Source organism: Aspergillus caelatus (genome assembly GCF_009193585.1).
Source record: "Aspergillus caelatus strain CBS 763.97 unplaced genomic scaffold BDV27scaffold_17, whole genome shotgun sequence".
In the NCBI taxonomy this organism is placed as follows: Eukaryota; Fungi; Ascomycota; class Eurotiomycetes; order Eurotiales; family Aspergillaceae; genus Aspergillus; species Aspergillus caelatus.
Window position 1 is genome coordinate 120134 of NW_022475280.1, and position 23375 is coordinate 143508.

The 23375-nt window shown below is 48.4% G+C and overlaps 8 protein-coding genes across 8 annotated transcripts; 5 read left to right on the forward strand and 3 right to left on the reverse strand.

The window, feature by feature from the left end:
* Positions 1 to 39: 39 nt before the first annotated feature.
* BDV27DRAFT_166834 (ABC transporter ATP-binding protein) lies at positions 40 to 4286 on the reverse strand (the record flags this gene model as incomplete). Its single annotated transcript, XM_032074294.1, has 1 exon — positions 40 to 4286. The coding sequence occupies exon 1, from the start codon at positions 4021 to 4023 to the stop codon at positions 40 to 42; it is 3984 nt and encodes a 1327-aa protein (XP_031931997.1). The 5' UTR covers positions 4024 to 4286.
* A 732-nt stretch (positions 4287 to 5018) lies between these two features.
* On the forward strand, positions 5019 to 6949 carry mirD (putative MFS siderophore iron transporter; the record flags this gene model as incomplete). Its single annotated transcript, XM_032071816.1, has 4 exons — positions 5019 to 5251; positions 5308 to 5578; positions 5630 to 5972; positions 6021 to 6949. The coding sequence occupies 4 exons, from the start codon at positions 5019 to 5021 to the stop codon at positions 6947 to 6949; spliced, it is 1776 nt and encodes a 591-aa protein (XP_031931998.1).
* Positions 6950 to 11760: 4811 nt separating this feature from the next.
* BDV27DRAFT_153552 (uncharacterized protein) lies at positions 11761 to 12295 on the forward strand (the record flags this gene model as incomplete). The annotated part of the gene is made up of 2 exons (XM_032071817.1): positions 11761 to 11870; positions 11935 to 12295. The coding sequence occupies 2 exons, from the start codon at positions 11761 to 11763 to the stop codon at positions 12293 to 12295; spliced, it is 471 nt and encodes a 156-aa protein (XP_031931999.1).
* Positions 12296 to 13149: 854 nt separating this feature from the next.
* On the reverse strand, positions 13150 to 14409 carry BDV27DRAFT_166840 (metal-dependent hydrolase family protein; the record flags this gene model as incomplete). Its single annotated transcript, XM_032074295.1, has 1 exon — positions 13150 to 14409. The coding sequence occupies one exon, from the start codon at positions 14407 to 14409 to the stop codon at positions 13150 to 13152; it is 1260 nt and encodes a 419-aa protein (XP_031932000.1).
* A 423-nt stretch (positions 14410 to 14832) lies between these two features.
* BDV27DRAFT_166841 (major facilitator superfamily domain-containing protein) lies at positions 14833 to 17010 on the forward strand (the record flags this gene model as incomplete). Its single annotated transcript, XM_032074296.1, has 7 exons — positions 14833 to 15160; positions 15235 to 15328; positions 15397 to 15521; positions 15574 to 15832; positions 15898 to 16161; positions 16219 to 16626; positions 16789 to 17010. Exons 1-7 carry the CDS (start codon positions 15042 to 15044, stop codon positions 17008 to 17010), a joined length of 1491 nt encoding a protein of 496 aa, XP_031932001.1. The 5' UTR covers positions 14833 to 15041.
* Positions 17011 to 17146: 136 nt separating this feature from the next.
* BDV27DRAFT_141614 (transcription factor domain-containing protein) lies at positions 17147 to 18517 on the reverse strand (the record flags this gene model as incomplete). The annotated part of the gene is made up of 2 exons (XM_032069852.1): positions 17147 to 18149; positions 18285 to 18517. 2 exons carry the CDS (start codon positions 18515 to 18517, stop codon positions 17147 to 17149), a joined length of 1236 nt encoding a protein of 411 aa, XP_031932002.1.
* Positions 18518 to 20028: 1511 nt separating this feature from the next.
* Positions 20029 to 21426, forward strand: BDV27DRAFT_166846 (putative integral membrane protein PTH11-like; the record flags this gene model as incomplete). The annotated part of the gene is made up of 6 exons (XM_032074297.1): positions 20029 to 20187; positions 20251 to 20290; positions 20352 to 20419; positions 20473 to 20846; positions 20915 to 20979; positions 21035 to 21426. 6 exons carry the CDS (start codon positions 20029 to 20031, stop codon positions 21424 to 21426), a joined length of 1098 nt encoding a protein of 365 aa, XP_031932003.1.
* Positions 21427 to 22028: 602 nt separating this feature from the next.
* BDV27DRAFT_166847 (uncharacterized protein) lies at positions 22029 to 23327 on the forward strand (the record flags this gene model as incomplete). The annotated part of the gene is made up of 3 exons (XM_032074298.1): positions 22029 to 22765; positions 22814 to 22978; positions 23036 to 23327. The coding sequence occupies 3 exons, from the start codon at positions 22029 to 22031 to the stop codon at positions 23325 to 23327; spliced, it is 1194 nt and encodes a 397-aa protein (XP_031932004.1).
* Between the last annotated feature and the right edge of the window lie 48 nt (positions 23328 to 23375).

Consider the following 23375-nt stretch of genomic DNA (forward strand, 5'->3'; position numbering starts at 1 on the left):
CCAAAAATCGCAATATAGGTTTATCCGGTACGGCCATGATCACGTGGCCACCGTTTGATGCATGACGTTTGCTCTATAGCTGTCCGACCTTTCGAGCAGCTCATCGTGCGATCCGCGATCAATGCATTTACCCCCCTCAATCAAGAAAATGACATCTGCTGCTCTAATGGTATGAAGACGATGGGCGATGGCAATGACAGTAATGCCCTTTGCGGCCTTTTCGAGTCCGTCTTGTAGTAGCTTCTCCGATTCAGCGTCCAAAGCGCTGGTCGATTCATCGAGAATCAGAAGCTTAGGCTTCCGAACAAGGGCCCGAGCAATAGACAATCTCTGCTTCTGACCTCCCGAGAACTGGCTACCGTTAGGTCCGCAAAGGGTCTTGTAGCCCTCTGGCAGTGCTTCGATAACGTCGTGGATGTTGGCAAGCTTGCATGCCTCTTTGATTTCCTCGATAGTCGCTTCATGTCCTGGCCTAGCACCAAGTCCGATGTTGAATTCAATACTGCCTTCGAAAAGCACGCTTTCTTGCGGTACCAGGGCGATCGAGTCGCGGAAGTCAACACCCCGGTGCTTGGTAACGTCGACGCCATCAATCACGATGGATCCGGTTTCGGGCGTGTACAACCGCTCAACCAGCGAAATAATAGTTGACTTACCAGCACCGCTTGGTCCAACAAGGGCGCAGAATTGCCCAGGGCGAATGTCAACGTCCAAACCGTTCAGTACCTTTATGTCTGGCCGAGCGGGGTATGCGAAATGGATATTGCGAAGCTGCACGCTCGAGGCCTGGTTGTTGCCAGACGCGTATGCGGACTTTGTTTCGGCGGTCTCAATGTCCTTTTCCTCGGAAGAAGATATAGCAGGTGAACGGGATGGTATGCGTCCTTGCATTTTGTCCGAGCCGATCTCGATCAGACCCAAGATTCTTGCCATCGCTGCTCGGGCAGCGGAAAGCTCCGGTGCAAGAGCAAACATCTGACTCCAGAGCAGTGCGCTCACCAGGAGGGAGAATACTACAATCAGGAACTGTGTTTGGGTGTAGTTGCCATTGATGATCTGTTTGGAACCCCACCAATAGGCCAACGCATTGACGCAATTGCCAAGGAAGTAAGTCATTGCCTGCCAAAGACTTGCATGAAGAGTGACTTGGAAGGTTTCCTTGCGGGGTCCTTTTAGGGATCGCCGGTAAGTTCTCAGAGTTTCTTCCTCAAGAGAAAGGGATGCAATTGTCTTGATCGACGTGACTGCCTCTACACCAATATCGACTGACTTGGTGTATGCGTTCTCGTGGCGTTCCTCGAATTTGCCAAGTACGTGAAGTTCCATAAGACCGGCTCCAAGTAGAAGTGGTACCAAAGCTAGGCAAACCAATGCGATTCTCCAAGCGATAATGTGGGTCAAAATGATTGCTGCAATAAGGTTGACAGTAATAGAGAACAACGTTCCAATGACGGAGCCGCTCAGTCCCGCCAAGGCGTTGCCGTCTCGAGTAATGTAGGAGAGGAGCAAGGCAGGCGATCGGCCGTTAGATTGATGCCACTGAAGATCTTGCTCAAACAGTGAGCGGAATGACAAGACTCTAACTGTATAGACGATCTTCTCTGATACCCAACCAAACCCGGTCCAACTGACCAGGTTCGCGAAAAATTCGATAATGGCAAGTACGAAGAACATGAGTCCGAAGAAGTTTCCTGCGCTCCGAATATAGCTTTCACTGTGACAAGGATTCAGACTTCCGACAGTGTTTCCGAATATCACGGCTTCGCCAGAGAAGGCACCGCCGACAATGCTGGATCCTAGAAGTGCGAGGAAAATGTAAAGTAGATGTGGCCTCAGTGTTGGCGCATACCCGCGCAACAACGCCCACATAGATTTCTTAGGGGTCTCAGGCTCTTCTTCCTCTTCAGCAGACTCGGCAGGTTCGGTGACTGGGGCTGCACTCGCTGAGGCCTCTTTCTTCTCGCAGGTTCCTAGGCCATCGTTTGAAACACTACCTTCCTCGATACCAGCGTCAGACAAAGAGCCCTGGTCAGACTTGCTGACATTGTCTGCGCTAGAGGTCTTTTCTTTCTTGCCGGAGGCGGATCCCAGAGTTTGCATATTCACCAGGTCAGCGTACGCTCCGTTCTTAGCCATCAATGTTACATGATCGCCCTGTTCAACGATATGTCCCTTGTGCATAACGATAATATTATCGGCGCTGGTGATTGTGGACAGACGATGGGCAATTGTGATCATAGTTCTGCCACTGGCAATATTTGAGATGGCCCGCTGAATACGCTGCTCACTCCTTGAATCGAGAGAGGCTGTGGCTTCATCCAATATAAGTACCGCAGGATCCTTGATGAGAGCCCTAGCAAGGGAGACTCGTTGTTTCTGACCCCCACTGATCAGTCGCCCACTCGAACCGACAAGCGTACCGTAACCATGCTGCAATGCACTGATGAAACCATCTGCATCAGCCAGCGTCGCAGCCTTCCGCACCAGGTTGACAATTTCAACAACTTCCGAGCCTCGCTTCTCTGCTGCAGCCATAAGATCCACACCTTCCCTGGCTTCCGCTGCCAGGTCTGTAAGGTCGGTGCTAAGAAGTGTCGCCTTCAGATTAGCATGGCTAGGATTACTGGAATTGATCAGGCCATGTGCGATATTTTCCAAAAGTGACCGATCGAGCAGCGAGGGTTCCTGCTGCACCAAACTAAGGAAGCTTCTCAAATCACGGGTGTTGACCTCACGAAGGTCGTGGCCGTCAAAGAGGACCTGCCCCTCTGTGGGATCGTACAACCTCGTGACCAAGCCGGCAATAGTTGACTTGCCGCTTCCAGACAGTCCAACAAGGGCAGTATGCTTGTTGGCAGGAATGGAAAGACTGATCTGGTCAAGGACCGTGATCTCAGGCCGGGAGGGATAAGTGAAGGAGACATTCTTGAATTCAAAGCCGCCTTCTGCCTGTGAGAGGCGAATACCTGATTCAGTGGTAGCATCGATTTGCGGCTCGCGATCGATATCTGCGCGCAGCTTTTGGAACGATGCAACAGCTGCCGTGAACAGGTGCAGGAATGGGGCAACCTGACTCAGAAGCAAGGTAGCTTCAACGAGGACGAAAATGACTGTAAATGTTGCACCAACGGTGGCACCAGCAGTGTCCGAGCCTACTGCATCCGCAACACGTCTGCTACCTTGCCAGAATGCCAGACCATTCGCTGAATAGGCGATGAAATACAGAAATCCAGATTGTATACCTACGGCGGCAGCCTTCTTCAAGCCCTCTTGTTCTGAAGCCTTGAGCGCCTTGGAGAACTTATCTTCCAGTCGATAGCTTGCGCCAAAGGCCTGCACCACGACGGTATTGGAGAGTGCTTCGGAAGCGATTGATGCGGCGGTAGCGGAATAATCCGACATACGCCCAGAGTACTTCTCGATATAATGACTTCCAATAAAGGACATCAGAAAGTAGGCAGGAACCAATGAAATCAACATTGCTGCCAGCCTGTAGTCTTTGATGAAGGCAACAACATATGCCGTGATGAAAAAGGACAAGGTCGACAAGCATATCCCCACTTTCTCCGACGTGCCCGATCGAATCGCTTGGATATCGCCATTAAGTCGAGATGCAAGTTCTCCCGGAGGTAGATTATCGAAGAATGATGGTTCCTGTCGAAGCAAGTTCTCTAGATAAGTTTCCCGTAGTCTCTGCGCCAGCCGTGCACCGTTCAAGCTCCAGCAAGAAAGATGCACATAAATCGCGACGAATTGAGCAATGGCCAAATACACAATGATCAGGATTTTGCCGTTAATGTCATGCTGGTAATCAGCATTGGAACCCGTCGATTCAGTTTCGTCACACGTTACGGCGTTGAAGTCGTCCAGCAGTTGACCGAACAGAATAGCGATTAATGGGAAGGGGACACCGGACGCTGCTGAGGCTACTATGCCCAACAACAGCCTGCCTATATCGACTTTCGAAGGGTTGCCAGCCAACAATAGGCTGGGGTAGCCCACAAGCTTTTTGCCGAGCTTCATAGTGAGCTGGCGTCGACAATTTTCCTTGGCACCGTTATGATCGTCGTCGTGTATTTGGGTTGCTCGTTGGGGTCATTGATCTTTGGAGAACTCGTTCGCCGACAAAGATGTAGGAAGGAGGAGATAGTTGAGTGACCAAGGAGAAAAATGCATTCACACGTCAAAGAAATTGCATATTGAGTCCGAGGTCGCAAAGAAAAGGTGATCACCGAGACAAGGTGATTTATTCCTGGTGATGCCTGAGGGCCTGAGGGGTGTCTTGTCAAGTGGGACCGGCGTATCGTTACGTAAGATTATCAGATTGATAAAAATTTTAAAAGAAAATTCCAACCACGGGTCAAATGTCGGAGACATCCGGGATAGGAAATGATTCAACGACGACGGTTTGGATCCACTGACTGTGTCAAAAACAAAGGGAAAGAAAGAACTGAAAATTAAAATATGAATCAATTCCTCAATGATACGTAAGTCCGACCGTATTCTAATTTACCAGTATTTACGGTCCAGGTATCAGTACAATACGGGCCCCCACAAGGCGTATCGTACGTATGGGATGTCATACGAGTCATGGAATACCCTAATGTATGTCTATTGACTAACAGATTACAGGATTGTATCGGCGATATTAAGCAAGGCAATCGGGCCACTAGCTGTCTACGGAAAGTTTCGGTATCGAAAATATTTGGTACAGCCGCCCTAGTAGCTAGAAAAAAGCTCTGCCAACCTTTCCCCCCCTTGCGTGCAAGGATATTGGCCAGTGGTTACGAATCTTTCCCACGCGGTCTTTGCCACAACCAATAGCTCCATCAAGGTGGATAAGGCATGGTCCGATCGTTCTCCGGTGTGGTCTACTAGGTTTGCCTTAGTCGCGAAGAGATCCAACTTGAAAAACGGCTCCTAGGAAGCTTGTCCCATGAAGATCTCACAACTTCTGTCTCAACTCGCGGCAATCTCTTTCTACCAGAGTGTAGTAGATTACGTTCTCTACTCTCAACATGTTGAAGAAGTTCTTCGAGAAATCGGTTGGCCCAACCGAGGCTAATCCGAACCCTCCGGAATATGGGACCAATGAAGATATTCATCCAGGCTCAAAACGCCCAGAAGAAGTGGTCAATGATGATGTTTCAAGGGAAGATGTGCCTGATGATGCAGCTCAGGACGGTGTAGCGCAAGCCGAAGCCATCACATTAACATGGAACAAATGGTCCCTGGGATCGGCCTACGTTCTGTGAGTTTTGAGCTCGACACCATTGAGAATACAGCAACTGATTCAGTGACAAACAGCATGTGGCTCCTGTACTTTGTGAATGCTTTTCAATCTTCGATCACTGGGAATCTATCAGCCTATGTGACTAGTGGATTTGAATCACATTCCCTGATCCCGACCATTAGTGTTGTCTCCAGTGTCATGTCAGCCGCAACTTATATGCCACTTGCGAAAATTCTGAACCTGTGGGACCGCTCCATTGGATTCCTAGTCATGGTTCTATTCTCCATCCTTGGCTTGGTCTTGTCTGCAACATGCTCGAATATCGCAACGTACTGTGCAGCCCAGGTAGGCAAGTCTCTGATTTTCGTAGGCGACAAATGACTGACCACTCCAAAGGTTTTCTACAGTATCGGCTTTGCTGGTTTGATTTTCAGTATCGATGTTATCACGGCTGATACTTCATCGCTGCGCCATCGAGGTCTTGCTTATGCATTTACTTCTTCTCCTTATATTATCACGGCATATGCAGGATCGGCTGCTTCCGAGCATTTTTACGAGTCAAACTGGCGATGGGCATACGGCTGTTTTGCCATTGTTCTGCCTGTTGTTGCCTTACCGATGTTCTGTCTTCTTCGGTACAACCGCCACCTGGCAAAGAAGAATGGCCTTTTGAAACCGAGAGAGAAGAGTGGCAGGACTATGATGCAGAGTATCATCCACTACATTATCGAGTTCGATCGTAAGTTTTCATACTCTGGGCAGGAAGGCCTTCAGCTAATGATTATAGTCCTGGGAACTTTCCTTCTGGCGGCCGGTCTCGTTCTTTTCCTCCTCCCCTTTACTATCGCCGGCTCCGCGGAAGATGACTGGGCATCTGCTCACATCATCGTTATGCTTGTTGTCGGTTTCGTCGTCCTGATTGCCTTCGGTCTTTCTGAGCGCTACCTCGCTCCGGTGCCCTTCCTCCCATACCAGATCCTTCTCTCCAGAACGGTTTTGGGTGCTTGCCTTATCGACGTTACCTACCAAGTCGCATACTACTGCTGGTTCGACTACTTCACATCATACCTACAGGTCGTCTATGGCACCAGTATTGCAACTGCTGGATACATTAGCAGCATCTTTGACGTGGTTTCTGGAGTTTGGCTTTTTGCTGTTGGTTTCTTAATCATGAAAACGGGACGTTTCCGGTGGCTGATCCAGGGCGCCGTGCCTCTTTATCTCCTTGGAGTGGGCCTGATGATTTACTTCCGCAACCCAAGCTGGTCAGTGGGCTACACGATCATGTGCCAGGTGTTCCTTGCCTTTGCCGGCGGTACGATGATTATTTGTCAACAGGTTGCCGTGCAGGCCGCTGCTGACCACAACCACGTCTCCTCGGCTCTTGCCTTCCTCAACTGCTTCGGTAACATCGGTGGTGCGATCGGCGGCAGTATCTCTGGTGCTATCTGGACTCACACCTTGCCTGACGCATTGAAACGTCTTCTGCCCGACTCTGTCAAGAGCGACTGGCAAACGATCTACGATGATCTTGACGTTCAACTGAGCTACGAAAGAGGCACGCCCGAACGACAGGCAATTGCCCTTGCTTACGCTAGCTCGCAGAAGAATATGTTGATTGCTGGAACGGCTATCATGGCCCTGTCACTTATCTGGATGTTCGTCCTGAGAGACATCAAGCTTACGAAGCAGCAATCCAAGGGTATTCTGTTCTAGATTATGCTTTGTGTTTGCCAACGTCAGCAACAAAGCGATATACTCCCCATAAAAACAAATGCATGTTTGATGAGCAATTTTTCGTACCGTGGATACGGACTATGGATTATTGAAAGATCCGGGTCTCTCGGAGGTTGAAGACGGGATTATTTGAAAATTTCTGAACTATTTGTATAGGAGATACCAATCTCTATGGCGGACGAGGCGGTTGTAATTCCCAGCAGAGTTGGAGGGAATGAAGATATCCAAGGAATACCGCCTGTTAGTCATAGACATAGTTTAATGTAATACTGCGCGACGCCACTCATGGCTTTGATTTTGTTCTTTCACATCACTCTAATTGCTCGCAAGATCGAACGGAAATCTCTAACAATTACTATTAGAGCCCTAACGCATGCAGTATTTAGGAGGCTGATAGACATTTGAAGTTTACCGTGGTTTTCTAGATAACAGCATAGCAATGCTTCTTGTCTCTCCATTTGTACCGTCTTCTTATTTCCCGACAGGGCTGCTGTTACACCCGTACCTGCATATTCGCTATGTACTACAAGAGCCGATTCCTCGCCAAGTTCCAATTTCCGATCGGCAGTCCTATAGAGTGCAGGATTGATTGCCGTCGATATCGGTAATTGTTGGAAGGAGTGCATAGGGCCCACCATGATGGATTACGAGGCCCAAGCTGGCGTATATACTCGGCGAGTATAGTTCTTAGTATACTGCTATAACTGCCTAGTTCACTGGCCTGCCTTAACTTGCGGCAACACTACTACGTTGTTATGAAAACCTTTCTATAATGAACATTGTGATGTGGGCTTGTAAATCAACCGGGTAAATCATTACTGCAAGCGGAATGCATTGCCAACTAGACAAGCAAACCAAGCACTCGTGGAACGGCGATGCCGAGATACTTAGTGTGGTGTCACGGCTCTTAGCGCTACAATCTAACTAACGGAAATTACAGTCTATCGCACCCAAGACTTCTTAGTGAGCCTTGGGGAAAGCTTCGGCTTTCGCAGAGTGTCATACAAAACACATTCAGGTATACGTGCCCAAGCTCAGGCTAGAAGGTGCATGAGGTCGACTAGCGTGCGATTGATACACATCTGACTTCCACCACGTATATTAATTCACTCGGCTCAGTTTTCCTCGTGCGGTATGGTGGCGGTCGGAAGCGATTGCTATTAACCCTATCAGATGATCAGATAACTTTCGCAGTTACATCGCTTGAGCTGTACGACACGGTACGGAAATGGACCCACCTGCCTGGTAATTTACGACGGGGCCATTCTCGTATTTAATCTTTCACGGGAACTCTTTTGCAAAAACACCACTGGACCGACAATACTAGTGCCTTTTACAACGACACATGGATGCGGATGTCTCATTTTCCTTGGTTGTATTGCGCCCTAAAGGAAATTATGTAACCTTCCTTGAGTTTTATTATATCCATAACGTTATGAATTGGCGTTGTGGGCTTGGCCCGCAGTTTCTTTCTTCTGGCCTCACCCGGATGATGACTCTACCGTTCTTTCATCTTATCAATCAGTTTCTAAAGAATGAAACCCCGACGGTTCCCCATCGAAGCATCCACTAGATGACGCAGTGGGCTTTCTTCACATGGAACGTTGGGGTCTGTGGCGGCCTGGCCGGCAGTTTTTCAATGTCTCTTCCGTTGCAGATATTTGGTAACCATCTCGGCAAAATAATGCTGGTGTGGACGACAGATCATGGACAAAGGGTCACAGATTCGAGTGGAATTGCCCGAGGTACACTGCAGTAGCTCTAGTGTCTGAACACCGGTTTCACATGGGGTAAAAAAAGGGTTACATATAACAGCATAGATATTTCGCTGCATACTCATTCCAGCGCCTATGGCTTTACCACTTTACCACTACTATTCCAGCGGCTTTAGATAGGGTCTTTAGTTGGTTGATTATTCTCTATGTGAACCAGTAAAAGCCATATCTTAACGATAGTATGAACAAATAGATAAAATTAAGATATATGCTACTATTAACTGTAGTGTTATTACTCTCCTATACAGTGGTAGATAATTCCATACCTTTCAGTTTTCCACCGCCAGAGACTGTCTTGATGACACCAGAAATACCATCAATCTGCCTTGTCGTTGTGTCTTTTGCTGTTAAGACATGAATCATACGAGGCATCTTTCAGGAGTGTTATACACAATGAAAGAAACTACACTCGAAGATTCTACCCACCAGATTATCTGGTAGTAGTTCGTGGCCTTTGCATAAGATAAGAATCGATCCCTGCTCGTTCTCTATCAAATTCAAATGACCCTTCTGTTTTCAAGAAATAGCGACTGTCGATGGAGGCTGCGCAGTTGGATATTGAACTAAAAGCCAGTTCGGTCATTAATTACCAGCATGAATACTCGCACGATAGCATCGAACTGTTTCGTTCTGAAATCACACAATACATCACACGGACCATAGGTGCTCATCTTCAAAAGCGGTCCGCAATTTGCCGGATGTTTCTTATTCACTAAGTTGTCACGATGCCCGTCGTCAATTTGGCGACAGTAAGAAAGCTCTGCGTCCCGTCTTGGACACCAAGAACTCACTATCCAAGTTGTTAGATGCACCGCATGCCAGTCTATGTTGGTTGTAATGAGTATCTTGACCGATGTTAGGGCGCCGCCTCTTATCCGTGGGATAGTGACGTTTAGTAGTATGTATTGTCCATCGCACAGATCATAGGCGCCAGTTCTCTAAAGAGCAGTGATTCGTCATGTTCATTGCACATTTGGAAGATTATCAGCGTAATATAGACATAGATGTAGTTCTCAAGTGGTTCAGGTTCAAGTTTGATCCCCGCAGACCAGAAATTCCGGTTGTTCGAATAAAAGGAGTAAGGGCAGATATTCTCATGCGACATTCGTCCATGCCGAGCTGCGAAAGTGAGACATAGGGCAAAGCATCAGTATGGTATAGCATGCCTGCCTCGCTTATTTTCGCCTCTCCTGCAGATGTCTCAAAGTATATCAGGCTGAGCTCTGAGTTATTGCATCCGTAAGATTTTCCTCTTTTTTTAATCAATTCACCGATGCTTCATGATTCAAGCAAGTGACAGATGATCAAAACTAAAGCCTTAAGAAGCAGGTTACTGGGTACGAAGTGTATCATATGATGATAAGATTGAGGTCGTCATTCTGCTAGCACCAACTTTATTGCTCCTAGAGTTTATACTAGCAGCACGTTAACATATCACCTTGACCCATCCAAAGAAAGAAAGAAAGGGGGAAACGCGGCTCTACCAGCACCTTAACCGCTCCCAGTATAGTATCCTACAGGGCATCATTGAGGAATTGTGCCCTTCAAGAAGGAGAGTTCGACGAGTTCTAGAATTCGGGTAGAATAAAAACCAAGACATAACTAGCCGAGACAAATGTCCTGAAAGCTGTCAGTTTGACGCGGGCTTACATCACATCTGGCCCATATTCTGTCAATCATTGCAGTGACTATCCGAGACATGTACAGATCAAAACCTAATTGAATAATTCAGCCCCGTGTTCAAGACTGGTGTGAGATATTTTCTGGGGAGATGTTTCATGACACACTTAAGCGAGATAGTATCCATCTACTAATACTGGGAGCGTCATTGCCGCTAGTGCATCTACAGACCCTGGGGTCTTTAGTACAGACTGGTGGTTGTACCGTAGTGCTGCACGTTCCCGTCGCAGGTATGGACTCCACCACGCATTTCTGACCCCCTTGATAGGTAAGCCTTGCTTGTTAGGATATCACAGATGTTCTAGAATTATTTTTACAGGGGTTCTGATCGGTAACGTGCAGCCTTACTAGCTAATGATGTGTCTTGTCTTGGAGGATATCCCAGCCCTGCTGTCCCTAGTGCAGACATCAGTGTGTTGAAGTAAATTGTAAAAGTAATATACCTCTGTATTCAGCAACCTTATCTTAAATATCTTATGGAAGCTAGATGTAGAAGATTCCCTCTGAGAATACACAGAGCTTCATCTGGGGGGAGTGGGGTGAGTTACTAGGTGCCCCTTGGGAGTGGGTAGCATACGAAGTATGCAAGAAAGGATAGGCACAGATATGTAAAATTAATGTGTAGCTGTAGTGGAACTACATAAAACTAGCTTTCTGACCTGTCTCGTTTATTCTTAGGGTCGTCTTTAGAAGCCGTGGAACATTTCGTGCCACACCTTCCATTTGACTAATGTCAAGCCCGTCAGGTCGATGTTGCAATGGATATCAGGATAGAGTCTGAGTTCTTTAATCAGTACTAATGACAAGGAGCTGTCCATGCGGATTTGGTCAGCTGTTTCAAGTAGACAAATTTGTAAGTTGGTTTCACCCTCTTTAAACACTTCACATGTGCGTCTTATAGAACAGTGAAGTCCACCACGTCGCCTATCATATTATTCTTCTTCAGTTCTGTTTCGATGCCTCGTGTTTCATGTTCCATAGTTTTTTGTCATTTTGACTACTATTTCCAAGGAGAAATTGATGGCAGTTGAAACGCTGATGCCTCTTTCTCAGGACGCTCAACGGGCTACCTCATAACTCGGTTTACATTATGTCCCACCACGTAAAACATCTATTTATTGCTTGCCTCCCCCGTCCAGATGAGAAATCGTTGACACCTCCATGAACCGAGAAACTCATACTGATTATCTACTCTAACGCTTGATCGGTTGAACTGCAAGGCCAACCGCGATGTTAACTCCCTCACAAACACATCCAGCATCACCAACCCCGGAGCCATCATACCCCGCATTAGTCTATGAAGTGACCTCAGATGGGTGGAGAATACTCGGAGTTATGCCTGAGCCTCAGATTGATACACTTTCACCAGAGTGGAAGGAGGACGACGATGCTACTAGTGACTGTCCCCCAGGCTGTACTCTTGTTGACATGCCGCTTTGTCCATGGTATGCACTGAGATCCAGTTCCACAGATCTACTAAAAATTAGATGACCTGATCTGCTCGCTCAGTGACTGTATAATCATCGAGGAGCCTAGGGAAAAGACCCAATCTGGGGCCCCCTCTGGAGCAAATATAGCGACAGCGACGATCACTGACCCGTTCCCTGTACCGGTGGAGACCACTTCACTAGTAATTTCACCACGGCTATCCACCTTCGACTATTCCAAAGGGTACAGAGCGGCTCGTGATGCCACTTATGTTATCTTGTTTTCGTTAAAGGTTGTCCTCTTGAGTCTGGCGGCTCGGTCATACACGCGACGGGGCAAGGAGGTCTCCTGGGAGAACGCGAATATGTCACTTCCTGTGTCGGACTTGCCTAATAATTCGCCATCAGAACTAGAGGCTAATGAAAAGACCTGGCATGCTTGAGGCTGGCTAATCACCAACCGGCCCGAATGCTCTGGCAGTCCATAGGCTCATCGATTGGTTTACCCACCCCCTTGGAGCAATGATAGAGTTTGCGTGATTTTGGGTCGGTTGAATGAACGATTTGGAAAACCTCTGCAATGTTCCACACTTTCGGGTTTTATTCTGTCTAGAACGCTTGTTATTGTTTGCTGTTTCTTGTCGCCTTTTTGGTTTCATATTAGTATTTCTTAAAACTGCTTCCATCGTTCAAGACTTTTAAGTTCACGATACATTTGGCCTGAGTCTCGTAGAACCGTATAAGAAGTAGAGTTCTAGTAGTGATAGAGTAATGCTGACTAGAGGCTTGGGACATGTATGATTTTTACTCACGATGTACCTTATCATCGGGACGTTTATAGCATAGGCAGTCCGTAGTAGAGATATGGATATATTTGTATAATTGTTGTAGCATGTGTAGACTGTAGGCATGTTTGGTTTGCAATATATAGAATGTACTTGAGCAATTGCACGGTATACTCTTAATAACCTGGATCGACACTTATACAGATCTGCATATAGTAAACTGCCCTCGTGTCCCCTGGGCTTTTCAATTGTCCATATATTCTGGTACGAGGTAACTTGATATTTGTCAGTATGTGGTGTATCAATGACAGCTTAGAAATCTTATCTTTGACTTTGGCATTGATTAAGATGCTGGGATGGTTATTAGGCGTGTTCGAAAAGCATGTTTCAGTTAGACTAGAAACCGAAATTCCATGAACGCAACGTCAAATGCGTTGACTTATTATATATTTACAAATTGGCTTTTGAGGCCGTGGTGGAATAAATTGTCACAACCGCTTCATGTTCTGATTTTATGATTTTATCAGCTTTCCACCATTCCAGACATGCGTGATATTCTTTGAGTTAGACAGAACTGCAACATTCTCCAATGGGTTCTCTCTCACTGCAATGATGTCTGCGTCAAACCCTTCCTTTAACTGACCGCTCCGTGGCGCTTGATAACCTAGAGTAAGGGGCCCATTCGCCGTGGCAGCTTCAATGGCCGCCAGAGGGGTTAAGCCGGCGTCTACCGCATACCTCACTTCGTGGCCATTGCGACCATAGCCTATGATCGGATTATCTGAGCTGATAAACTGATCAGTGCCAAGGGCTATCGTGACACCTCTTGAAACAGCAAGTTGGTACGCTTTTTTGTGTGCATCAGCGACTTCGAGGAGCTTCTGATAGGACGATGGGGTGAAAAGATCTTTCATTGCTAGACCGCTCTCAATGACACTGCGGGTGGCTACTAAAATTGCACCTTTCTCCTTCATCAGCTCAACAGCCTCTTCATCAAGGAAGCTGCCATGCTCGATTGTGCGACAGCCAGCGTGCAATGCATTCATAATGCCCGCTTTACCATGGCAGTGAGCAGCAACGACCAGGCGTGCCCGCGCCGCTTCGTCAACGATTGCTTTCAGCTCCTCGAAGGAGAACTCCTGGTGCTGCGGGTCGTCGATAGCGCTCACGACGCCTCCACTAGCACAGACCTTTATGACTTTTGCACCTCGGCGCAACTGCTTTCGCACAGCGAGCAGGCATTCGGGCACACCGTCAGCAATTGTCAACGGTAGGCCGTGGGCGCACAGGTCAAGCAGCGAGTCCCTATGGACGCAGTGGACATCACCGTGTCCTGCAGTCATGCTTATAGCAGAATGACTTGAGTAAATGTTCGGCCCATGGATTCGTCCCTCTGCTACGACCTTTGCAAGCTCGCACCCGTAGCCCCCAACCTCACGCACTGAGGTGAATCCGGCCATAACGGTGGCGTGCAGGTCCGGCACGCTCCGAGCACCTGCCAGAGCCTGTGACGTGTCGACGATTGCATTCATCGTTGCTGCTGTGGCGCCCAGGAAGTGAATGTGGCAGTCCCACATCCCTGGCATTACGACAGGAACATGGGTGGCTTTGGCCCCTTGAAACTCTGCAGGGACCCCTGATTGGGGTCCAGCGTAGCGAATGGTTTTGGATTGCCATATCACGGCGCCGTGGGGGATTGGATCCCCTTTTCCTGGTATGAGCAGGTCAGCATCGACTTGATGAAATCTGTCGTCTGTGAGCATCCGGTGCATGCTTCTCTCGTGGTAAAGGAACTCAGGAGCCAGCAAAATGATCGGATGGTGGTCTGAGTATCTCCTGCTCGGTTGTTTATGTGGACGGAGCCGAAGGATTCATTAAATAACTACCATGCTGACCCACATTTTCATGGCTATGGCCTGTAGGGAAAAGAGCATTAATCATTTTCATTTTTTATGATATGGTTCGATTCAAGGTGGGACTGGAGTGTTCTTGCGTGCAGCCAAAGACATGCATCAAATACTTCATCCGACGCTATCACCTTTTCGGTCAGGTCGAAGCGAGCCCTTTCATTACCTGATCTGGTTTAGCGACGCGGGCTGGAGGTTCGAAGGATGGCTTAAGACGTGACAGTATTACGCTTACATGCAACTAAGAGCCACTAACGGGGTGGTGATGCATCTAGAGAAACAAGATCCCTCCAATGTAGGCCTAGCTGGAGGTTAATCTATACGGTGTTAGTCGGTGCAGCCAGACTGCAAGAGAGGTCGTTCCGTCTGGGTGGCGGGGCCTTTAAGAAACGCATAGCTCCCGATAAGATTCATTTCTGTCCTTCCTCCGCTTCCCTGGTTGAGGGAAGGTATTGTAGCAAGTCTTTTAATTGTTCAGCTGGACTGATAATATAGCTATGTCGGACTACAGCAGTTCTCCCGGGTCGGAGCCTAAGAGCCCTAATGAGATAATTGATGAACATCAACCGCTCACGGCGATGGAAGAAAAGGCGATCCTACGTCGCATTGACCTCTGGTATGTACATAGCACTTTACAACTGTGAACCTAAAGTGCCCAAAGACTAGTGAACATGGACTAACATCATTCAGTCTACTTCCTCTGATGTTTGTCTCGTACCTGCTACAGTATCTGGACAAGACCGCGATGTCGTATACCTCCATCCTTGGGCTGTTGCCTGGAACGGTATGCTGGCGTTACACCTTCCTTGGCATTCTACAAGCATCAGAGTCTGACTGTAGTGATTATTATAGCACATGAACACCGACCAGTACTCATGGGCCTCTAGTGCGTTTTACTTCGGCTACATGGTGGCATCCTATCCTGTATCCATAGGATTTGTCAAGTTTCCCATTGGGAAATATCTCTCAGTCATGATGTGAGCCCAGTACAATGCCATCTCATCAGACAGCAGCGCCTAACTCCTCCAGGATCATCTGGGCAATCATCCTGACATGCCATGCGGCGGCCTCCAGCTTCGCAGGTATAACAACACTGCGTGTATTACTTGGCGTTTTTGAAAGTGCCATCAGCCCGGGTTTCACCATCGTGGTAGGCATGTGGTACACACCCTCCGAGCATGCGCTTAGAAGCTGCATCTGGTTCTCTGGCAACGGCGTTGCGTCTATCTTTGGAGGAGTTCTCTCGTACGCAATCGGCCATGTTCACAACCGCCTGGGTCCATGGCAGGTATATACAACAAACTCTCAACAGCACCCTACCAAAAGAAGCCATCAGACTAACCAGTGTACCAGTGGGTATTCATAATCTTTGGCATCATCACCCTCATTTGGTCAATCTTCCAATTCTTCGTCCTACCCGACTCACCATTAAATGCCAAATTCCTCTCCCCCTCGCAACGCGGCCCAGCCTACCGTCGCGCCCAAGCCTGCCAACAAACCTACCAAAGCCGTGAATGGAAGAAAGACCAATTCATCGAAGCCCTCATCGACCCCAAAACCTGGTTCCTCTTCACCTACAACTTCCTAGTTTCCCTCCCCAACGGTGGAATCACCAACGTAAGTACCCACTTAGGCCACCCCATTGAAACCATTACTAAAAAAGATGTACATCAGTTCTCAAGTCTAGTAATCGCCTCCTTCGGCTTCGACACCTTCAACACCCTTCTCTACACTATCCCCATGGCAGCAGTAGCCCTGGTCTTCCTCCTCCTCAGCGCCCTCACCTGCAACCGCTTCCGCGGTCTCCGCTGCTACTGGATGATCATTACTCTGCTGATCAGCCTAATCGGCATCCTTCTCATGCGCCAGCTCCCGGTCGAGAAGAAATGGGGCCGTCTGGTAGGCGTCTGGCTGGTCACTGTCTTTGGTGCCGGATTCCCCCTCAGCCTTAGTCTAGTCTCGAGTAACTTCGCAGGCTTCACGAAGAAGACTACCGTCACTGCGATCTTGTTTATTGGGTATTGTGTGGGGAATATTGCGGGGCCGCAGCTTTTTAAGAAGAATCAGGCGCCACATTATTATGTGAGTTTTCTTTCTTTCTCTCTTTCTCTCTTTCTTTCTTTCTCTCTTTCTCTCTTTCTCTCTTTCTCTCTTTCTCTCTTTCTCTCTTTCTCTCTTTCTCTCTCTCTCTCTTCCTTCCTCCTTTGGTTAGGGTAGCGGGTGTATGCTGACAGATAGAATTAGTCTGCCTTCGCCGCCATTTTGGCTTGTTTTTGTATTGCTATTCTTGATGTCGCTTTGCTACGTATTTACATGATTTGGGAGAATAGAAGGAGGGATCGGAAGCAGGGCCGTGTTATTGAGCCCGAGACTCCGGATGCGGAGGGCTCAGAAGACTCGACTGCTAGGAGGGAAGTGGGTGATGTGTCGGATTGGCAGAACCAGAATTTTCGATTTTGTTTGTAGGGTATCATCTTCTCTTTCGTGACCCTACTTGATTTTGTGTATATAAATAATGGTAAGATGTGGTAGATGATTCGGATAAACGTAATTCATCAAGGGTATATATAGCTAGCGTAATGGATGAAACAATATACTACGATTAAGCAAAGCTCGTCTGCCAGCCAAGAGATTCCATCACAGATTCCCACTCGAATCGACCGACTCGTAAGCTGTTGCCCGACTCCACCTGTGTGCCCCTGCGCTTCCAGAGTAGTTCGACTAATGTCTGAGCTCGCGGAATATTCTCATATGGAGCCTTGTCTCTGGCGGTACAAAAAATTTCTCGCGCTCTAGTCTCTTCATCCCGTGAACAGCAACAGGAGGCAATGAATAGGGGCCATAGAGGCCAGGAGATGGGGAGATGATCCACCGATGATACCACGTAATTCGCCAGGTGAAAGATTCGGTCTACATATTGTGCCCTCTGAGCCGTATCCCTCAGTTGTTCAATACTCTGCGTGGTAGCTGGGGTATACCCGAGGAAGTGAGGACTAGCTGCCTCCGATAGGAGGAGATAGGCTGCCAAACGATATGCCTCGCTTGTGCTTTTCAATAAGCGAAAGCCATGTTTGGACTCGGCCGAGCTGCGATTTTTGTATAAGGAAACGGGGATTATCTGTGTTGTTGCAGCTAGACTTGCTTCCAAGGTTGTGATCTTATCCGAGATTTCTGCATGTTTCTGCTGTGCTGCTAGCTGGGCAGTGCATGGATCCGAGGATTGGTGACAGAATGCTTGGGCATCTTGCTTAAGACTCAAAATTTCGTTTATGAGCAGCAGCATGTGGCTACTGAGGCCGTTCCACATGTCAATTTCATGAAAAGTGTCCGCTGGCATCACCTTGACGAGATCCTTGGTGGAAGTCCATGATACCCTTTCGGTGTTCGTCGAGTGGACTAAGGAGTTGGGTTTAGTAGGGCTAGTTGGTATTTCACCGACAGGCAGTATGTCTTCAATCGAGAACACCGATTTGGCTAGGACAAGATGCGCGGAGAAGTAGCTAATGAAGAATTGTGGTACTGAAGGAGCGTTTCTGCGGCCATGGGCCATCTCCTTCACGATCAACTGGAAACAGGCGAGATGCTTTACCCAGGAGCCGTCACAACTATTAGAGATCTAACTGAAGGATTAGTCGCAATCATCTTACCGAATCATGAATGCTATGGCAGTCAGGGTGTCCTAATATAGTGTGGAGACTTCACATACCGCAGAAGAGCACAGAAAGATCGTCGGCACCAACAAATCCTCCCAATCCAAATCCTCTTTCATCAAGGCTCGCCGCAAGCCTCTAAGGACCCTCGAGCGGATTTGGATTTCCATTAATTCGAACCTACTTTCAACTGATCGCAGATAATGTGCACTGGCCATAAGAACGGCATAATAAGCTGTCTCGGTCCGAAACACGAGACGCATCACCGTGCTGCGAAGGGGGTTGAAGCGCTCATCATCGACGGTCACCCCGACGGCGCACATTACGGAATTGTAAAACGACAAACACACATCGTCCACGTCTGGCACGCCGATACTCCATGGTAGCAGGGGCACTGGACGCGAAATAGTCGTGGTGCTCTTCCAGTTCTCGTAGTGAGTGTAATAGGCGACTCGGCTGCTCGGCGTGGCCGGTAGTGGGTTATTGGCATTGGGTGGAGAGCGGATCGCCACGGAACCAACATCGCGTTGCCGATGGGTCATGTCCTTGCGTCTGGCCCGTGTCAATAGTTGGAATTCTCCGTCGTTTGCCGGTGGGCGCTGCAAGGAATGTCTCCTCGATTGAACGCCCGTTCGTCCATGGCACTTCCCAGCCGTCCGCATCTCGTCCTCCCATTGCAGCTGGAGTTCGTAGCTACAACGGTTCTTTGATTTCTGACAGCGTATGCAGATAGGATGACTCTCTATATCGATAGTTGATAAGCCTCTGGCCTTTTTTCCCATATTGGATGGGTAAGAGAGCTCTAGACTGAACTTGGAATTTCGGAGAGCGAGCCGGACCAAAAATGGCAGAACGGGCTTGCACGTACCGTCGCATTTCACCCGCCTCCTTCGGCAGGTATTGCAGCCGTTCCGGGTTCGGACTCTAGGTCTGAGCTCTTTGACCGACGATGTACTCGACGAGTCAGATCGTGGGGAGACCGGATCTGGCTTCATGGACCAAGTCATGAACATGTTGTGTTATTGTTGTTGCTTCAATGCAAGAAATCACGGGTCGTCTCTGTGCAGTCCCCCAGGAACCGTGGAAGTGGAGGGTCGACCCAAATAACGAGAAGGAAGGAGCGGCACGAAGGTAAAACAAAGGATTTGAATTTAGGCTCTTGGCTTACGACGTGAGATGAGAATACGTACGGGGGGATCGAGGCAAGTGGGGAGACAAAATGAGCTGATATGGAACTTCACCACTCGTATTGTATGCCGAGAAGGATCAACCATCTGTAGTTATGGTTATTGGATAGTCGCTCATTCAGGTGTAGGCCCACCTGGGCCGCCATTGCGGACACTAGAGCAATAGTCGGAGCCTGTCGACGAGCTTGTCTCAGCCGTCACGCTTAAGTCCATGTTTTAAATCAGCGAGTGTAACATTGGGTTGTCATGTCTCGCAAGACCTAGTATTTCAGTTTCAATCCACGCCAGGCCTTGTCGCTCTCGTGGGATTCAATTAGTCCAGGCGTGCAGACCCGCCTTGGAGGTGGATTAAATAAGTTATGCAGGAGATTAGGAATCAACCGGACTGCTTTTTATGAATTTTCTTGCCTGATCTGAAGGATTCGGCCCCTGGAACAATACGATGAGAGCTAGCCACCATGCAAATTGATATTAACAGCACCCGAAACGGAAACATCCGTTAAAGTCCCCATGGAACCCCTTTGCCTTGTCTTTGTGGTCAAGTGCCAATTGTCAGTGTCGGTTTAAGCAATACTGATGCTGTCGTCTCCGAAACGGAAGGGTGATATCCTACCGGACCTGTGTGCGTGTCAGGAACATACCCAAACATGACGACCTGGGACGGAACCCCGTCCAGAGAGACGTTGGTGATTGTGGGATACATAGTTCCCACGGTCCTTTTGGTCGCGAGCACCGTGCTGCGACTGTTTGCTAAAATATCGAAAGAGGGCCTTCATTTAGATGACCACCTAATCATCCTGGCAAGTGTCTGTCTCCCCACACACAAACTGGGTCCATGCGTATAATGAAGATCGCTGATCCTATATCAGGCCCTAGAAGTAGCATACTCGGTAACGATGCTGGTGTGCGGTACGTCGAATGGGTTCAGTGTCCCTACATTATTATTTTTAGTCCCTGCTGATCCCAACAGGTGTGGGCCATGGATTCGGTCATCACACCGCAACCGTCGACCTCAAGGACCTGGAAATATTCTTAAAGGTTAGAGCGCCTGATGATCCTCCACGCCTCGACCTCGCTGACGGGAGACACAGGGAGAGTACATTGCCAGTCACCTTTACAACCTCTTCCTTGCGGCAACAAAGCTCGGGATCCTCGTCCTATACTACCGTATCTTCCCCATCCCCTGGTTCAGCAAGACCGTGATCGGGTGTTCAATATTTGTTCTGATATGGATAACCATCATCGAAGCATTTATGGGCGCACTATGCCGCCCGCTGAACGCATTCTGGGATCGCACCGTCAAGGGCGAATGCTTCAACTCCACAGCCCTGACATACTTCGTCAACTCCTCCAACATGGTCACTGATCTTGTGCTTTTCGCTCTTCCCATCCCGGTCATCGTAGGAGTCCGCACAACGCGAAAGAAGAAGATCGCTCTTGTCGCAATCTTTTCCATTGGATTCATGTACAACAACCTCCCAGAATCTTGATGCCCAGACTCTCGGCCCACCAGAACTAACAAAGAGTCAACAGAACCTGCGGCATAAGCGCCGCCCGCCTAGCCTACGTCGTTGCGCAAGGCTCGGCAGACATTACCTGTGAGTCCCATCTCCCCCAAACCCAAATATATCCCAAAGACTGACCTAAAAATAGGGGAAGGTGTGCCACTAGGAGTTCTATCCGCCTTCGAATCACTTGGTGGCGTCCTCTGCGCCAACCTCCCGATAATCTACCGATTATTCAAAACCGCCGCACAGAAAATCACGAGCAGTGTCTCGGGTCAGAAAAGCAAGACCTCGAATCTGCAATACGGGTACGATTCCAGGGCATACGGGTCTAAATCCCACGGACGCCAGCATCGACGCAGCACAGACAGTGAGAGGTGGATTCGGATGCCGAATGAGAGTGACTCTACCGAGGTGCAGACGAATGTGCATTGTACAAGCCCTGATGTAAAGGCTGACGGGTTTGAGATGGGACCTCTCCCTAGAGATGGGATTGCGGTGCAGAGGGAGTTTCATACGAGGGTTGAGGAGAGGGTTTAGTAGTTAGGGACTGGGGTGTATATACTCGAGCAACTTTTTGGTTTGGGCGGTTACATTCTTTTGTTTCGTGATATCTAGGTTCGGCGGATGGGTATCTGTAGTGGGAATTGGGACAAGGTAATTCGAATTGGTCTAATGGGACCTTATGACTGATTCTAACTTTCACCATGTACATACTTGCTAATGACCAACATTAATTGCGAAACACCCTCTTGGCAGCCTGAGGCAGTCAACAAGGTAAGGCATCAAATAATTGGGGGCGAAATAGCAATCACTAATACTAATATCACTGATTAGCACTGTGGCAGCATATCCACTCACCTGTCAGCCTAATCACTCATCTCAAATACAATACCCTCATCCAAAATGAACAACCCCAGAAAAGCACCCCGACTCTGCGGCAGCAAAGTAAAAACAGGCTGCATAACCTGCAAGTACATAACCCTAACCGCTGAACCATTCTATTTGCACCAGTAACACACCTCAGAAAACGACGCATAAAATGCGACGAAGCAAAGCCAGCCTGCCAGAAATGCACATCCACAGGCCGTTCATGTAGCTACAGAGTCATCCCAGAGAAGCAATCCTCTCCCAAGTTACGGATGGTAGTCTACCGCGCACCGGAACCTAGGTTGTCATTCCTCACATCCAACGAGGAAAGACAATCATTTGACTTCTTCCTCCATCAAACGAGGTATCGCTTTCCAGCGGACTTCTCGGATCCAGTGCTACGATCTGCGCATAGCTATGAAGCACTTGCGCGCACGGTTGTCGCGTGTGGGGCTCTGCAGCAGATCTACGAGTATGGCGATGATCCTCTTCTTTCGAGTCCGCTGGGTCAGTTCGCTATGCGGGAGTATGGACGGGCACTAAGGAATGTGGGGATTCGGCTTGCAAGTGATGGGAGGGATCTGAGTCTGGTTTGCTGTTTGCTTTTTGCTTGTTTTGAGTGTATGAGGGGCTGTCCGAGGGCGGCAGTTGTTCATATTAAATCCGGATTGAATATACTGCTGCGGTGTGGAGAGGAGCTGATGTGGAATGTCGTATCGCGAGAAACGATGGTATACCTGTTTATGAGATTGGATAGCCAGTTGGTCGGGTTGTTAGGTACGTCGCTGTCTCGGACGTTGAGGGGGGACGGTGAGCGAAGTTCGTCTATCTTGGAGAGATTTGTCCTCGGATATAACAGGGACGATTTGCAGCATTGCTTGGAGGGTGTGCTGAATTCTATCTTCCATGATCGGTTGGATATGGCGCTGACTATGGAGAATCGACCGTTGTCTACCCTTCCACTTGATCAGGGACGGGCATTGAGGTATTTGAAGGAGTGGCATTGTAAGTTTCTGGAGGCTATACCCTCGCCTGGGCTAAATGGTCAGTCTGAGAGGCCCTACATATACGGTCAGGATCCCGACCTTATACGCATTTGGTATATCATTGCGAAGATGTATGTTGCTGTCCCGCCAGATGTTCCAGAGGTTGTGTGGGATCAGTTTCAGGCGGAATTTGAGACGGTTGTTTCGCTTGCGGAGAATTACCTATTGCGCACAAGGTTGGTCATATTCGTTCGGGCTTAACAGGCCGACATGGTATACTGAACTTTGTATAGGCAATTCTCACAAAAGCGGACGTTTTCTTTTAATAATGGCATTGTATCCCCGTTGTATATTGTGGGCGTGCGCTGTCGAGATGTGACAATTCGTCGTAGGGCGATCTGCCTGCTAGAGAGCTGTGAGCGACGGGAGATATTATGGGATTCTACGCTGACTGCAATAACTGCTAGGCGGGTCATGGAGATTGAGGAGTCTCCGAAAATTGGGCCGGAGCCGCTTGGACGGAGAGTTCGATCTGTGACCGCTGTTTTGGACGATGATAATGGGGTCAGTGTAGAGTTTGATTGATTTTTCTATTTGTTTGTACCGTATAGAATTAGAACAATTTCGTATGTG